This window comes from Carassius auratus, chromosome 39 (assembly GCF_003368295.1).
Source record: "Carassius auratus strain Wakin chromosome 39, ASM336829v1, whole genome shotgun sequence".
Taxonomy (NCBI): Eukaryota; Metazoa; Chordata; class Actinopteri; order Cypriniformes; family Cyprinidae; genus Carassius; species Carassius auratus.
The window spans coordinates 8,482,028-8,500,706 of NC_039281.1; the positions used below are offsets into that span (position 1 = coordinate 8,482,028).

Consider the following 18,679-nt stretch of genomic DNA (forward strand, 5'->3'; position numbering starts at 1 on the left):
CAAAACCATATCCTTTGAAGAATCCTTTTTTTACCCTTCAGATTTTACAGGCATATGATTATAAGGGGTTTTCCTCTTCATCCACACACATGAACTTTGTTGATTGTACTGTATAACTGCAATTACTGCATTTGATTTAATTATGTTTACATAAAATACGAGTTATTGATCATCCAAGCATAACGAATCTTTTAAATTTCGCACAGAATTCTCTACATTTAATTGCTGTAAGTAAAACTAGCTCAATATAATTAAGACCTTATTTATTTACAGCTAGTTAAAATATTCAGACTGAGTAGACCACAACTGAGGCGAGAATGTGTTTCTAATGAGAATATTTGTTTCCTGCTTTTTCACAGATATTGTTTTCCTTTCATAAGACCCTTTTAATGATTTAACTCATATCTTGTAACATCTGAAATCAAACGAGGCATGTTTTCGTAATATATGAGAACAACAGTTGTACTAAAAATGAAACTGACTTTCTTGTTTCTAATAGATTATTTAAAAGAATAGTTCACTCAAAAATAAAATTAGTTGGAAATGTACTCACCCTCAGGCCATTCAAGATGTAGATGTGTTTGTTTCTCATCAGATTTGGAGAAATGTAGCATTGCATCACTTGCTCATCAATGAATGGTCTGCAGTAAATGGGTGCCGTCAGAATGAGAGTCCACAGCTGATAAAAACATCACAATAATCCACAAGTAATCCACAGCACTACGGTCCATCTTGTGGATTATTGGGATGTTTTTATCAGCTGTTTGGACTCTCATTCTGACGGCACCCATTCACTGCAGAGCATCCACTGCTGAGCAAGTGATGCAATGCTACATTTCTCCAAATCTGATTAAGGTGTTTAATCCATAAAATCTAACTTTTTTGTTTTTTGACCGTTTATTTACACAACAGTAGCGTTATGAAGGCTTAAAAATGCGAATTTTAGCGTAAACTTGCTAGTTTTCGAAAACAATACAGTTAATGTCTCAGTCTAAACTACAAAAATGCTAATTAGTGTAAACGGTGACATTATGCACATGCCTATTGCATGTTAAGTCTATAGGAACACGTATGTGTGCAGACGTGTAGTGTTTCTTTACAAAGTAACATCTAAAAGCTCCTCTACATCTTGGATGAGTACATTTTCAGCTCTTTTTCATTTTAGGTGAACTATTCTTTAACAAACTTTTTTGTCAACAAACAGTTACAAACCATGATCATATATAATTGAATGTGCTTTGGCAGGTTGCAGTTTTGCATTGTGTGAAAAATTGGCCATGCAGTAAAAGCCCTAATTATGTGGTTCGGATTCAGACCTGCTGTCCAGGAATACACAGCAGGAGCAGTGGCACCCATACCACTGTGGACCAGCTAATCTTCTGCCTCCATTAGTGGCAGAGAGACAGAAATATCAATACTAACAGAGTCATTAAGGCAGGCGATGTGGCGGTCAGCTCCTCTGTATGTACACGCTGCACTTCCTGTTCTTGTTCTGTTAATGCTTCTCCTAGAGAGGCCGTGCTCCGGCCCTGTCACCCTCACAGCTCAGACACGTCCAGTTCAGAGTTTATCCTCACGCTCCAGCCCATCATCCTGTGGGACGGCTTCATGTACAGCTGCTCTTACAGACCATCATGAAAGCGTTCGTGTTTGCAAATTAGATTTTCCTATGTCAGTTAGCATCTGCTACTATCCTCTAATAGATTTTCTTAACACTAAATTAAGCTGCCTGATGTAATAGACTTGGCCTCAAGTGTTGGGTCATATGAAAGCATTTTATAGATGAGATCACAGGGCTCCAGACTAACATTTGAGAGCAGTGGCACCAGGGCCGGTTAACTCTACAGATGGTGGCGTCAGAAGCAGATTTGGTGTCACTTGGGGTTAGGTGGTATTAAAATAAAGATAATTTTAAAATAAAATTACTATTTTGTTTACATTACTAAGTGCAGTTACTAATGATAATACATGTTTATTTCTTGCTAATGCACATTGGAAAGTAAAGTCACGTGGTGAAAAGCATACAAAATGTACTTTTATTAACAAAAGTAACGTGCAAAATTTTTATATGAAAAATGTTTATATTCTATTTTACTTATTTTAAACGTACCATTATTCTTCTACAGTATAACTGAACTGACAACATAAGTGATTATAAAAACAGTGCTCTTTACTTGCTGTGTTTTTCAAGGTACTTTAAAGCATCAAATTTGATTTATTGATGATTTGATATTTTATAATATTGATTTTATAATTTCATAATATAAAGCAAAAAGTAAAAAAGACTAAAGGCAATAAGTGCTCCTCTGCTGCCCTCTACTGGTTATAGTGGTAATTTTATTTTCATTTTAAATAAATGTTGGTTTACCTCTTAGTATATAAAAATAAACATTTAAATTTGATAATTTTTAGAGCTTTAAAGTGCTGGAAATAGTTGTGTGAAATTCTTGAAAATGCTTAAATATCTTTTTCTAAAGTTTGTAGAAACGCTGATAAACGGTCTGCACTGTTCAGCCCTAACGAGTAGTGGGATTTTGTTACACACTTGTTTCGTTTGCCGTTTGATGTTTCTCACATGCGACTGAAATGGCAACGCTTATGAGTTAGGCATCGCAGTTCACACCAGTGCAACTGCACATAATATTTATTCACACCGGCAGAAAAAATGGTCGCAAAATGCGCTCATTTGGTCGCAGTCTGGAGCCATGGTTCTGTGGATACTTAGCTTAGGTTTAGGTTAGCTTCTAGATTTCTCTGTCCTTTTATCATGTTTCATAATATGGAAGTTTTCTTTTCAGGCATGTTTTTTTAAATATGTCAAAAACATACTAGCAACATGCTAACAAAATGCTAATCAAGGTGTTTAAGCTGTCTGTCACTAGCAAAGAATAATGACTATCCTAAAACAACATGTTAAATCATCCTAGCAACATACTAAAACATGTTACAGATGTAACATTCATGTTATCAACAACATACTACCAACATGCTAACATGTTAATCATGCTAACAAAATGATAATCATGCTAACAACATGTTAAAAACATACTAATCATGTTACCAACATACAACATGCTAATCAAGATGATAATCTAAACTTTCAAACTTCAAGCTTTCAGAACTTTCAGACTAGGCTTTCTCAAGCCAACTTCAAAGTTTGTTCGCAAACTTTACTCATCTATTTTATTTTATTTATTTTATAATATTAAATATTTATTTTATTATTTGTATATGGAGATATTAGGATTTGCATATGAACCCTGAAACGTGTTCTTGCATTATTTACTTAAATTATGGTGTGTTTATTTATAGTGTGATTTACATTTCACAGATCTTTACTCTCAGAAAGTTTTTGCTATTTTTCCCCCAGTGCCAGAGGCAGAGCTTGTTTATATGATGTGGCTGCAAATAAGGGAAGTATTTGAAGTGTGTGAGTTGAGTGCTCTTAGTAAGGTTAGACAGACGTGTAAACTCTCCACAGGTGCAGGAGAGAGCGAGGCCTTCGTTATTTCCATTTCAAAGAGCTCCACGCTGTCATGCAGCTGTAGTCTGAACCAGTACCTGTAAATGAAAGCCAGTGTTCACTTTTTTTGCCCACAGATGGACCGTTTGCACATAGTAACAAGCCAAAGCAAACAGCTGGGGAATGAGTCAGTAAAAACCTATTCATTAGGAAACACTTTTAAATATGTATTAGACTTATTTATTTATCTTTGAGGCAGAGAGTTTAGCTCTCATAGCTTTCATTTTTGCAACAACAGAATGGCACCAGCATGTGACTAAAGCTGCTTTTTATTCACTCAGTCCTCTCTTCTGTTTTTACAGATTTTGACCCCAGCCTCGGCATGATGACTGGAATTGCACCAATGAATCCCATGATGCCCGGGCTTGGGATTGTGCCCCCGCCAGTTTCCCAAGACATGCCCATCGTGAAGGAAATCATCCACTGCAAGAGCTGCACGCTTTTTCCTCCCAACCCCAGTGAGCTTCTCTCTTTCTCTCTCTGCTGCGTTCCAAACCTAATGAACTGACTCCACAGGCAGCAGTTTTTAGGCAACCTAAGAGGCATTGTTTTAGCCAAATACAAAGGCAGAGTCGCATGAATCCTTCGCTGAGAATAGATTGCAACAACCTCAGTTTTATTGATTATGAATAACTTTTATGCAATAATGCAATGTTGAAAATGATCATTACAGATTAGTAGAGTGTTAGGTTTAGGGTTAGTAGAATAAGTTGTCATGTAAATGCAAAGTTGTTGGATCATCAAAATAGAAGTTAGCAGATATTAAGGGCACAGTCTACTAGGGATGGGTACCGAGAACCGGTATTTTTTAATGTGTTTAACGAGACACATTCACATCGAATGTGAATTCAGCAGTAGAGTTACACTCATGAGACACTACACTTATTTGCAATCACAAACATACATTATTTGCATGTGCTTTAACCCTTTCGAGTCGATTAACGCATATATGCGTTTTGAGTCATTTTCACCTGATAACCCTGAAAAGAACTTAAATTACACTCTCAGTTTTAATCGTACAGATAAGAGCAATACATCAATCGAATCTGTGAAGGGTCTAGTTTTTTTTTGGATACAGACATAATAACAAAAAACCTTTGTGCACTTATAAAATAAAGATAACAAACAAGGTGCGCTGTCTACAGTCTTTGTCTCCGCTGATCGTCATGTACAAACATTTCATTAAAATGAACTGTAACTCCGTGAATACTCAAGGAAGAGACATGAGAGAGATATCTATAGAAAGCCTGAAATGTCTACTTTTAAACTAAAAAAGTGCTGCCGAAAACAAATATTCTGAGATAAAGTAATCCATATGAAAACAACGCAATGTCTGTTTTTCATATCTCCGCTCATTATATCTAATGTGACCACGCCCCCGCGCTGAACGCTCTATTCAGATTCAAACTGAAGCGCTCGGCTTGAATACGCCCACACAGAAGAAAAAGCAGCCAGACTATTCTTCAAGTTTTTATTTTATTTTACTGTTTGCTTCGCGATGAGAGGACTAAGACATAATTCACCCCAAAAAGATGTGATGTGGTTGAGGATTTGAGAAATGGATTTCCTCAGAAAAAAGAATGAAGCACTTTATTCAGCAGAGATCATAAACATGAGTAAGTCTCTTTTTATTTATTTGTACTAGTTTTCACATAACGTGTAAACATTTTACTAGTTAGACTTTTTCCAAATACTTTTTCCAAACTATAATTCCTGACTAAATGTATAATCAAGTGAAACATTATGAAGTTTCAATAACAATATACAATACTATACCATTCAAAAGCTTGATGTAAATAATATAAATGTGACAAATAGAGATAACTCTAACAAATGTAAAAACAATGCAGTTCTTTCGATTTATTCCCCCTAAAAAAACCTGAAAAATATTATCAGCTCTTTTCAACATTAATAATAATAATAATAATAATAATGATAATAAATGGGGTTTATTTGGTAGAAAATAAGATTGTTAAAAGGATTTCTGAAGGATTGTGTGACTAGAGAAAGGATGCCAAAAAATTTGAAAGTCAGCTTTGATTGTTCCTAATAAACTGTTTAACTGCTCCCCCAAGTGGATATTAAATTATGTTGTGGGATAATTAAATATATTCTTAATAAACTACACACATAAAATTATATACTTTTATTTTGTTCTCACATTCTTTCTTGTAAGTCCTCCCTCAGAGTGGCACAGTTTGAATGAGAGGCTCATTATGCAGCTCATTATGCAGCTCATTATGCAGGCCTTTGTCTTCTCAGGTGTAAATCACAATGATATTCATGATAGTTGACGCCTACTCGCATATGACTTTTACCAACAAAAAGTGTTTTAGAAAATTTAAATCAATATATTGTTTTCTGTGAGTGAGTAAACAAGATGATTTTCACATCATTCAGAAAGAAAAATTCTAGGCTACAAGCTCCAGTTCTCAACTTTTCCGGCAACCAATTTTATGTATGTGTTTTATTGCCTTATTCAAGTGATTTAACATTTTTAGTTTTTCACTAACCATGCATAACATTTTTTTTCTCAAAAATACAATCTTGTACATGCATGCATTTCACATATTATTATAGCCCAGTTTGTGCTGATTACAGTGATATTAGACTTTACCCATTTAGAAATTTATAAGAAACTGAAAAAAGCACAAATGTCAGGGCATTACAAAACTTCTCAAGGCCCCAAAAATACCCTTAGACTCCAGAGGGTTAAGGCCAGTGAAACGTTTTATTTGCGTGCTGTCCTAACATGTTCTTATTCAGAGCATATCCATCTGAAGCGTCTATGCACTACAATGCAGGTCAAACAGCACCTGAATATTTAGTTATCATCTGATTGTGCTAATAATGTCAAAAACAAACAAGGTTTACATATAAACACAGTTAATTATGTATAAAGTGAAAGAAAACAGGCAAGAGAGAAATGGGTGCGTGCATCTCTTAAAGGGACAGCACTAAACATACTGCAGGTTGTCATTGAAAGGATAGTTCACCCAAAAATGTAAATTCATTGTACTCATGTATTAATTTGTATTTATTCTTGAACACAAAATAATATATTTTGAAGAATGTGGGTAAGCAAACAGTTGCTGGTCCCCACTGACTTTGATAGTAGGGGAAAAAATAAATTAAAGTCATTAGGGACCAGCAACTGTTTAGTTTCCCACATTCTTCAGAATAACTTATTGTGTTTAACAGAAGAAGGAACTCATTCAGGTTTAAAATAACTTGAGTGAGTAAATGATGAAACAGTTTTCATTTTTGGGGGAACTATTCCTTTAGAAAAATATCTCACTGCTCTTGAGTGAAAAACATCAATACAGTTGCTAAAGTTCTGCAGTATTAAAATAAGTTGTAAAATATACTTGAATTTTCAACAACAACTTTTTGCACCAAATAGTATCGATAACAGTATCGATAAGTATCGGTATCTTTAAATAGAATCGGTGTCAGTATCTGTATCGATAAAATGTAAACGATACCCATCCCTACAGTCTAATAGGATGCATTTTGTGTAACCTTGTAAAAAATAAGTGCGCTTAATTGTATTGAATGTGCACTTGTAGCACTTGTTGATGATATTTATAAAAACATCTTATTTTATCATGTATTTTACACACAAATTGTGTTGCTTCATCAATATTCACTAAAAATAAATATTTTTCTCAATGAAAACCCTTGTAAAATAGAAGAATTGTTAATTGTTTAAATGTGCACTTGTAGTATACTTTAAATCTTAAGTATATATATATTTTTTACATTTACTTAAAGATTATATAACGTTTAAGGTCACTTAAGTGCCCTTAAAGAGATTACACTTTCATAAAGATTTTTCTCAACAAACTTAAGTACACTTTGTACACTTAAGTATAATTAACACACACACACATGAAATTTTAAGTTTTACTTTAAAGTGCATTTTAAATAATTGTTTTAATAATCTTTTGTTTTCCTTTAAATAAGTACTTTTGTTGTTAGAACACACTAAACATGTAAAATACTTAAATTGTATTATTATTATGATTGAGTAATTGCAAATTCATGTAAACACATTTTATTTTTATTATTCCTTTATTTAACCAGGGGAAATCATATTTTTAATATAGAGTTTTGATATAAATGAAAGGGTATTTTAGCTTATAAGATCTAAGCACATTTGGAAGTACACTTTAACCACATTTCAAAGACAATGGAAGTAATTATGCAATTACATATAAAGATATACTCGAGTCCTACTGAAGTGGGACACAAAAGCACAAAAACACAAAACTAGAGTTCGTTTCATTGTAATTACATTCATTTTATTGTAATTAACGTGCATTTAAGTGTCTGAAAACATTTAATTCAGTTTCCCTTTAGATGTATTGTTTTGAACTGTTATTTAATTTTTTAGTAAGTATTCTTTTTTTTAAGTATGCTAAAGAGTACTTTTTTTCACAAGTGTTTTTTCTGAAATTGGTCAGGATGTAGGCAGCAAGGCAGCTCACTAGGTTTGAGAACAGATCTTACATCTCACTCCATTTAACATGCATGCAATGATAAGCAGTATTTGTAATCCTCATGCATTTTAATTGATATTATTGACTTGAGCGATATGATCCGAAATGCTGACCTGAAGAAAAGCCTGATTTAACCATGAGCTACTATGCAGCCCGTATATGATTTAATATTATAATTCTATAAATATTTCGATCTCCACAGCCTAGCAGCGCGTGTCACCTTGATGAGATGCAGATACGATTTTAAAAGCCAGCTGCCAATCAAAGCATCAGACTGACGCTTGATAGAAAGCCTGTGTTTTTATTTGAGAGAGGAGCTGTCATGCGTTCTTTCATATTTACCCTTATATCCCCTCATTCCACCAGCTGAATAAGCTCATCTGAATTCCTCTCCTGTCATAGAGAAAGAGGTCGGGCAGAAGAGTGAAACAGGAGGGGGCTGTCCGGGGGGACGGGGGGGAAGCTCTGCCTGTAATTGGACAGTTGACCTCTAAGGAGACTGAGGTATTCTGGCATGTAAAATCTGCCACACAGCAAGAGGAGGGTCAGAGGAGACCGTGATTACCTGAGAGAGTCAGTGTCCTTCACACAGCTGAGCGTTCTGCCTGCCGATCACACACAGCATGCACATCTGTAATCACAGGCTAGGAGCTAGCATAATGCTACGGTCAGCCTCGCCCGCAAAGTGTCCTAACCCTCCTGCCTAAAAGAGAGTGACGGACTGACACGCCTGCTCTAATACGCAAACAAACGATGTGAGACTTTGATTGATGCCAAAGCAGCGCATCAATCAAGTACGAGAGGAGAATTCAAAAACCAACAAAACAATCCTTACCTGGCCTCAAGTCAAACGATAAAGAAATCAGCTTGAAGAAAGTTTGCAAAAAAACTAAGACTGAACAACAAATAGAGGCTTTGTTATAAAACCAAGTCAACTGCCTCGGGAGGCAGCGTTGTGAGATACTGTATGTGCTTTCTCTAAATTCAAGGGTGCATCACATGTTTCCTTTGTGGTGGAGGTAAAGGAAACCCTGGAATGCATTGTGGTAGACTCAGATATTATTTGGGCGAATATGCTGTTCATGCCGAATATAATATTGTGCTGTTGGCAATGTGCTAATGCCAAAATCAAGTCACCTTTTTTTTTTTATGTGGAGTAACAATTGTGTGCTTATGACAAGGGACTTCGAACCATCTTTTGGATCGTGATGTTTATGCAGATTGAAACTAGTTTGAGTTTGCAAGAGGTGTGTTGTGGTGTTTGTTGTTACTTCTAATTCGGCTAAACTGGATTTTCAATTGAGTTTCAAGAGCAATGTTTTGTGTGTGTAATGTTGTGAAGGCTCAGTTCACGCTGAAAAAATGTTTTGAAAAAATGTTTGATCGTCTGTAAAGGCCCCTTTATTTCTTTAGCAATGTGGCCTTGTCATCGTTCACCAGGATCAATTCTTCAATTGACTACAGAAGCAGCTCACTGTATATTGATCCTAGAATCGCAGCACAACAACATGAAAAGCCCGGCTCATGTTCCCTCTGCAGATTAGAAATGAATGAAGTCTGGTCACTCCTTCCTTTCCGTCTGGACTGATGAAGCAGCACACGGGCAATGATGGAAAGATCGTACAGGATAAAGAGATGCAGAACAAAGACCCATGTGATTCTGGGGCGTCAGATTCATTAATGATGGGGAACTTGAAAGAGATGGCCATCGCGATGAACGCGGTGAACACTGTCTGATGAGATTTGGGCGTATCTATAAACCCGAGCGTCTCCTCTCATCTCGTTCAGACAGAGCAGGCTATCATGCACATATCTCGCATTGTTACGAGTCTCTTTTTTTCCGCACCAGTCCGTGCAGAAGTGGATTTAATAGCTGGTGACAGCTGTGTTCTCCTGACTGCGCCATACAGTAATGCGGAGCAATCATTCATGGTTATTCTCACCTCAGTTGCCAGAAAAAATTACATAAGTCCTTTTCCCAAGGGCCCACAATGGCGCATGCCATTTAACATGAAATTTTACAAACTGGAGCAGCTCTCTTATTTGTTACAGGAATCTCTTTTCCTGGTTTTCATTGCTTGTAGTCCCTATCTTTGTCAAAGTCGTCCATCTTTTCTCTCTGTCTGCTCTCGTGCCCTTCAGTATGATGGGAGATATCAGCGTTTATACCATATGTCATTCATCTGTACGTTTTAAAGGGCAGCGCTTTGGCTTTGATTGGAGCTGTATTAAAAACACACAAGCTTATTGCTGTCAGCTTCACCCTTTGTTATATATCAGACCTGACCGATGGGGATATTTGAAACCTCTGTGTTTCATTCAACTCGTGTGGTCTCGGTGGATCAGGGCAGAGCTAAGCTTAAATCGTTCCTCGCCTTTCTTACTAATAAGGACACAGACTGCTCCTCTTGCAATTATGCTGATTTTTGCTTTGTGTTTTTGTCACGGTCTCATATTTTACTGTAGTATTCAGTGGCCCTAAAAATGTGTTCGGTACTTGAGTCACACTTGAGAAATATGTGGAAATCATTGCATTAGATAGAAAAAATATATATTAAACATATGATGTTGGAGCCTTTTTAACTTGACTCTTCATTTAAATAACTGTTTTTGGTGATTATTCACACTGGAAGCGGCTCCAAAGCTACATATTTCTCTTCAAGGACAACTATAATTTTATTTTAGTGGTTGATCAGTTATAAACTTGTATGTTTTGAAGTCTTGAATGTTATAACACGGGAATTCACGTGAGTGAAAACTTTGAGGCCTACTCAAATATAGAACGTGCTGTTTATATTGTTATTTTAAATTTTTTTTTTAGTAATACATATTTTTACGATACGCTCTTTCCCAAATATGTGGTATTAACCAAGTTCAGTGCGTGTCCTTAATATTCATATCCATTTCTTATACAGTAAGCTGTCAGTATGCTTTAGGCTATGTAAATTATTCGTGATTAAGCTACGTTTTTGTAGTTGATCGAGAGAAATGAGAATAATGTGTTGGATTTTAACTACTCGTTAGACTAACTAAGAATCTCAAAATTTATTTATGTAGAGCTGAAATTTGCTCATAGAGATTCATAAAAAAAAAATTGTCTTAACCAAGGTGAACATGCTCAGCGTTCATAATATTTTTATTAGGCCAAATATTGAAGATGTCAGTATGTTTTATGTGTATTTAATGTGTCTATAACTCCATTTCTGTAACTGTGGAAATAAATGAAAATAAATAAAAGGCATAAGTTTGTCAGGTCAATCGTAAGTGAATCGTAAGTGTGCAATATTTACAGTAGATGAGCAATGTGAGCCTTTCAGCCTGTGCTGATATATAATTAATCTGTATGAATTAGTGTTGTCACAGTACCAAAATGTCAGTATTCGGTATCAATACCAGTGAAAATCCATGGTTCTCGGTACCGATTTCGGTACCAAAGCGAAACACAAAAATATGCTAATTTAAAAAAATTATATCACTAAAAGTAAAGCCAATGCCATTCTTTAGACTTATTTACAATTGTGTTTCAAGTTTTTCTACAAGGATTATGAAAAACATTAAACATGTTTCACCCAAATTTAATTTGCCTTTTAATTAATGAAATTTTAACATTTTATTTTTTAGTAAATAAAAGGGATTTGCTATTAAAATGTAAACATGGAAGAAATATTGTGTGATTTATTTCTTTAAAAAATAAAGTTTTATACATTTTTTCCACAGTAGTAGCAGTATCACATACACTCTACTAAATAATAGTAATATTTCTAGCACAATGCGTTTGTGTAAAAAGGAACTTTTATTTTGACACTGGTTTAACTCAAATGAAAGGGTTAAATGCTTGTGAAGTGACTCTTCAACACTAGTATGAGTGATATATAAGTCGATCTCTAGTTATCTTGAACCGAACCTCCATAGTTCCAACAAACAGATTCTTTTTATTTATATTATTAACAAACTAAAGGTGTCTGTTACTGATGGTGGACTGTAGACTCCAGCAGACAGACTGAATCTCCTCCGGCCTGGATCTCTGTCCCGCAGCTCCAGCACATCTTCCCGACCCATCAGTCTTATTCTCTACACATCTCCAGCTTGACGTAACTCTCTCTGCATCGCCACCACCACCTCATTCTAGTCCACTGTGCTTAATAAATGGCCATCGACCGCCTTTCACTCACTGTCGTTAAAAGGCCTGGCTCTCTGAAGGACATTGAGTTCTTGGAGAGAGAGAGAGACCAAGCATGACAAATATCATCTGTTTTCTCTGCAGAGCCTGGAAACACACAGAGTGCATGAAAGGAAAGCAGTGATTCAGTGCCCAGTTGTGGATGCACCTTCACCGTCAGGTCAGCCTGCATACGCTGCCTTTCTCTGCCATCTGAACGTCCAGTGTGCCCTGGCTCTGTGCCTGAGACTGACCTTTATATCAGGCAGCGCTCTCTTCTTCTACGAGCCGAGAGAGCCGTGTCTCTGTGGTTCTGCTTCTGGCTCTGTCAGTCTGGCCTGTTTCCTCACTTCAGCCCACTCACGACACACACATCACACACACCTCGCTCCTCTACACCCGCCTTTAACCTCACTTACACACACGGCTGCCTAAAATAACTACTGGCTATGTCTGAGATAGCGGCTTGGGTTCCTTTGAATCAGTCTAAGAATTATTTACTTAAATAGGATTTAATAATATTATCAATTTGCTTTTATTTTTTATATTTTCATATTTTTTATATTTTATATTTAATTATAATAATTGTGTTATGTGCCTGCTGTCTTTTTATAACTTTGTTTTAATATTTTTTTTCTTTCTTGTTTTCAGTTTTCATTTTAACACTTAAACTTTCTTTAACACTTAAACTATTTCAGTTAGTTTCAGTTCATATATATATATTTTTTTATTTTTTTCAACTGCAATGAAAAGGTTTTTGGCAGTTATTTTTTTTTTTTTAATGTCTAATGTTATTTTCATAGGAGCCTGGTAAAAAAAAAAAATCTTATTTAAAAGAAAAATCTCAGACAGACTTGGAGGTTCTCATAGGTTTTTGCATATATATCTAAAGTCTATATATTTTGATTAAAACATTGATTTCACTGTTTGTGTGTGTGTGTGTGTGTGTGTGTGTGTGTGTGTGTGTGTGTGTGTGTGTGTGTGTGTGTGTGTGTGTGTGTGTGTGTGTGTGTGTGTGTGTGTGTGGATATGGACTGAGAGAGCATTATTGGGCATAACAATTATGGCATTGATTTTATGAGGTTGGCACATTCATATCTATACTCAATTCTGGACATTTTAGATATTTAAGTTGTTTAGTGTTTACTTCATAATTAGAATTTATAGGTGTGTGTTCAGATCAAACATAGACACAATTGTTGAGAATCATAAACATGTTTAAATGTTTCACTCAAAGACACTTTCAAGTCAATCTCAACAGTATTTCTGGCTTTCGTGGGCATGTCTGAATGCTTGGATCAAACCTAGACTTCATATTTGGGCGTTGTGAACTTGTTCAAATGTTCAAACCAAACATCTTTAAAAATATTTGAGCATCATAGAGTATTTTAAATCATCAGACTTCTTTGAATCAAAACTAAACAAAAAGATGGTGTGATTGAATGTGGCTTTCACTGGCTGTTCACCCTGACCCTCAACAGCATTTCTGGATTTCAGGATGTTTGAGTGTTTGAATCAAACCTAGACACTTTTATGCATCGCAGACTATTCAAACGAAACATCTTTGGACATCATAGATATATTTGTTTCAAACCAAGTTTTTTAAGACAAGCTAGACAAAAAAAACGTGGCTCAGCAGGTGTTCAGACAGCAATTATGTAGACAAGATCCACAGTACCACCGCTGCAGATTTGATTGCTAAGCGCTATAATGAATAAAAGTAGAGAAAAGAAAGAAAGAAGTGGAAAAAAAATATATAGTGATCATGTATAGCTCTCCTGTGGAGTAAAGCCTGTTTAAGGTGCTTGTGATCGCCACAGGCTTCCTACAGAGACACTGTACTGCTCTCCTCTTTCAAAAGGGACAGTATGCAGCAGGTAGACGGCTGTCAAGATGAATAAAGACTGGCTTTTGAGAAGACAGTTCATCTTATCTGCAGTCTCACTCTCACACCCCACTCGAGCAAACACAAGAGCCAGGACTCACCAACACAAGTCAGGCTTCAGTGCAGTTCTGGAGGTCTGTGACTAAAACACGTCTGGGGTTTCACTGGGCAACATGCATGTTAACATATGTGTGTGTGTGTGTGTGTGTGTGTGTGTGTGTGTGTGTGTGTGTGTGTGTGAGAGAGAGAGAGACCCTGTAGGACAAGAGCAGTCTTAAGTCTCTGGGGTATATTTGAAAAACATTGTATGGGTCAAAATTATAAATTTTTATTTTATGCCAAAAATAATTAGGATATTAAAAATCATGTTCCATGAAGATATTTTGTATGTTTCCTATGGTAAATATATTAAAACTTAAGTTTTGATTAGTAATATGCATTTTTAAGAATGTGTATTTGGACAACTTTAAAGGCGATTTTCTCAATATTTAGATTTTTTGCATCCTCAAGATTCCAGTTGTATCTCGGCCAAATATTGTCATCTTTACAAACCATACATCAGAGGAAAGCTTATTTATTCAGCTTTCAGATTATGTATAAATCTCAATTGCAAAAAATTTACCCTTATGATTGGTTTTGTGGTCAAGGGTCTCACACACACACACACACACACACACACATATATATCTGTGTGGTGCATCCTGGTGTGACTGAGGTCTTCAGTGAGGGTGGCAGAGCTAGGCATTTTCAGTTCTTCTGCCTCACTCGTTCCACATATATTCCTGCATCCCACGTTCCTATCAACTTCTGTCTGCGGTACGGTCGTCATCTCCATCGTCTGCGTGTATTTGAGCGTGTGCGAGACGGAGATACACCTGCGGCTGTCTTCATTTGAGCTGATTAGCGTTAAGCTTGTTGACGACTGTCTCTCGGTCGAGCGCTCGCAGTGCTGGAGGTGCGCAGTGCCCTCCTGAATTTATGTCCCAGACCCTCCTGTGTCATCTTCACTCACTGTTCAAAGAAGCGCCTTTGACGGCACAGGATATTTAGCCGTGGAGCCGTGGGAAGAGCATTGGTTTGTGAAATAATAGGCTTTGATTTCACCGCTGTGCAGTTTCCACTTTGAGACGTCGTAGTTATTGGAGAAACTCTCTAAAGCTATCTCAGACATCTCAGATCTGATGCAGCATTGTGTGTAATCTTGTATCGCCCTCTCGGGTGACAATGGAAACAAATCAGCCAGCGGCTGCATGGTGAAACTCATGAAATATATACTTTGGTTTGCTTTCTTCCCACAGTGTGAATATGAAAACAAAAAGTGGGTGTATTTGATTTAGAAAAGTTCAGACGGATCCGATTCGTTCTTGTGTAGGTCCTCTGTTCCTCATAAAGCAAACATCTACTCTTGTGTTTTTATTGCTTGCTCAAAGTTTCAACTTTCATGAGACTGCTAATGCCAAACTGAAATGTTTCACGTGCATCTGACAAAGTAAATATTTGCTCACCAAACTGAACACCAAAACATTTAGTGGAGCCCAGCGCGAGATCTGACGAAAGATGAAAACTAAACTACTTGCCCCTTTTGAGATCCTCAGTGATTGTTCTTAAACTACAGTACAGCCTCAAGTCTCTCATTTTGTACTCGAAATGAGAAAAAAAATGGGGAAAAAAAATGTATTTTGCATTCGTATGACATACATACATACATGCATACATACATGTTGTTGCATATGTGGAGCTTCACAGGTGTAATTTTGCAGGCAAAGTAGTGCCATTGTCCATAGTCAGTACCGTAGTGATTCATGAAGCACAGCTTACTCAAGGCCAATTCCAGACTAAGCAGTTTAATATCAGGAAATGCAGCTCGTGTCATGAAGAAACCTGAATCCAATCTGAATTTTTTTACTTCACGTGTCCTAACATAAACAGATGCTATATGTCATACAGAGCTGTTCCATGCGTATTACAATTCAGTGTCAAATCCTTTCAATGCAATCAAGGCTCCTTATAGAATGAATCAGACTCACAAACATTGGCTAAAACAGTTGACATTGTTAATGAAAGCAAAAACATGACACTATTAAAACATAAACAGGATCTTATTTAAGATGAATGTTTATGTACCTTTTTTTAGTGATCGTGACAACCATAAAGAATCATTTTCGGCTTTGTAAAGAGTCGATTCATGAGGCTCAGAAGAGTGATCAAATCATGCTATTCAGTCTTCCAGATCCAGTCGTGAATTGCTATCAGCGCTAATTTTGTTGCCATATTTGCACCAGTACACAATTTGCATAATTCCAATTCCAATCATTTCAATGAATGCAAGCAAATAAACGCCATCCCATTCAGACTTTGAGACTTCAGCAATGATAAGACGTTATTTAATTACACAGCATGTCATCCAAAGTCCATGACTGACATCTGAAATCGTTTTGTCCCACATGCTCACATTCTTTGGCTATAGTGTTGTATCGAAGCTGTATGCATACTGTATGTTGTATCCTCTAGTCTGTGAAGTATTATTCTTTCCACTGACATCAGCTGACATATATATATGAAGCTCATCATGAGCCGCAACAATACACAGGAGTTAGTGTGATGATGGTGATGATGGATGGCGAGTGTTAGGGGGCAACCGTGGGGTCCAAAGAGACTTACTTATTTATAGTGACTGGCTCACAGCCAAACATGTCTGAAATGCTTTGCGTCCGACTCCTATTGGACCCCCGATTGGGCACGCAGTCCCCTCTGAGTCCCAGCAGGTGCTTCCTTCAACTGCATTCCCAAAGCTTGTTAAGAACGTCTCTTCAGTCCTGATGGAAAGCACAGATTATCACCAGTTTGCGTCTCTGAGTAATCAGCTAACACCAGAACAGGCCGGTTCTGTATGGCAGGTTTTGCACTTGTAATCCAGTCATGTAACAGGTGCCGGGTTTCATTGATTATTCCCTCTCAGCCTGGTTTTCTCAATGCATCTTATTCATGGTTGAATTGGTTTATCAAGAAGAGATTAGCTTTGTGAACCTGGAGGTTCTAGTGCCGTGTTCTGCAAATTAAACCAGTCGAGAGAAAGATCCAGTGACGTGCTCTCTATACTAAGACTATCAAATAAAAGTGACCAAAAATAGGTCACTCTCATGATTTGGCACGTTTTCGTTTTTAATGATCTTCCAGGTCTTTTAGATCAGAATTAGATAATGAATCATTTTAATGTCAAGCTTGTAAAAAAAAACAAAAAAAAACGGTGATTGATTTTGCATGTTTTTATCTCTTTCATACGTGGCATGTATTCCATAATGAGATATGGACTTAATGTGGTGGAAAATAGAGATCAATATCTAGATTAAAAAAAAAAAGTGTTAAAGATTCTGGTAGTTTAATATTATTGTGTGCTTGTGTTCAAAGACCTGCCTCCCCCTGCCACCAGAGAGAGACCGCCCGGCTGTAAGACGGTGTTTGTGGGCGGTTTGCCAGAGAACGCCACAGAGCAGCTGATTGTGGAGGTGTTCGAACAGTGCGGGAGTATCATCGCCATCCGCAAGAGCAAGAAGAACTTCTGTCACATCCGCTTCGCTGAGGAGCACACGGTGGACAAGGCCCTCTTCCTGTCAGGTGCATGATGGGAGGATTTTCTTGTGCCACTGCAACACCAACAGTTGCTCTATTTGAGAATGTTTCGATTTAATTAAATATGGACATATAAATGAAAATAAAAATCATATAAAAAGCAATGATATTTAAGAATGGTTTAAATGACTTTAATATATATTTACATAAATAAATATAATATATATTGTGCTCCGATAATACCCTAATTCCGTTATTTATTCTTCTCTAAATGCATTGCTCTCTCAGTGGAGAGGGGCTTCATATATTACATGGCCTCGTGACATATCTCTGCAGGCCTTTCCATAAATAATAGTGTTCATTCCTAACGTGAACACATTTCGTAAAATATTTATCAGCGTCCCGGGGCTGTAAAGCGGTGATAGAGAGGCGGAGGCAAACCGTGAAGCTCTTTCTCTCATATCTGTTGACACGGCCGTCTGTGAATATATCCATTCTCCTTAAAAACACTTTTCCGCCTCTCTGTAATGTTCTCGGAGCATCGTACGATTCATAATTCACGGGAGCCTCTTTCACGTAGCGCTTGGCCATTTGTCAAGATCATTTTCCAAGCAATTTTCTTTTTTATGCTGAAATATATAAAGCTTAATATAAAATCACTTTCTTTTTTCATCCCTATCACAAGCCAGATTATTCCCATCCCTCATGGCTTGTCTGGGTTCTGGCTTCGATTTCCTCATCTGAGTGTTTCATACAGAATAAACAAATATGCCTGGTTTGGCCTTAATATGTCAGCAAGCACATGTTAAAAGTGCAGATTAAGCAGCAGAGAGTGTGGCAGAGTTTGTGGGAGTCACTTCATGAATCATTGTTTTTCTCAGTTCATTCGTGAGGTTTGTTAAAGCTCAGTGTCTTTCTGCTGCTCTCATTTTCTCGTCTTCCTTGATTACCGTCTTGCACTCAACTTTTCTTTTCCTTCACTTTATCTTTCCTTTCCACTCTTTTCTTGTCCTGTCCTTTGCTATAATTCCATTTGTCCT

General features: G+C 36.8%; 1 protein-coding gene across 4 annotated transcripts in view; it reads left to right on the plus strand.

The window, feature by feature from the left end:
* Positions 1–18,679, plus strand: part of LOC113057865 (ecto-NOX disulfide-thiol exchanger 2-like) — a 194,728-nt gene that overhangs the window by 139,121 nt on the left and 36,928 nt on the right. For 3 of the 4 annotated variants that reach the window (XM_026225417.1, XM_026225418.1, XM_026225419.1), the window contains 2 exons: positions 3,826–3,981; positions 17,478–17,684. In XM_026225417.1, the coding sequence (XP_026081202.1) occupies positions 3,826–3,981; positions 17,478–17,684 (363 nt within the window). The remainder of the gene's footprint in view (positions 1–3,825; positions 3,982–17,477; positions 17,685–18,679) is intronic. The other variant, XM_026225420.1, reaches the window with a different exon arrangement.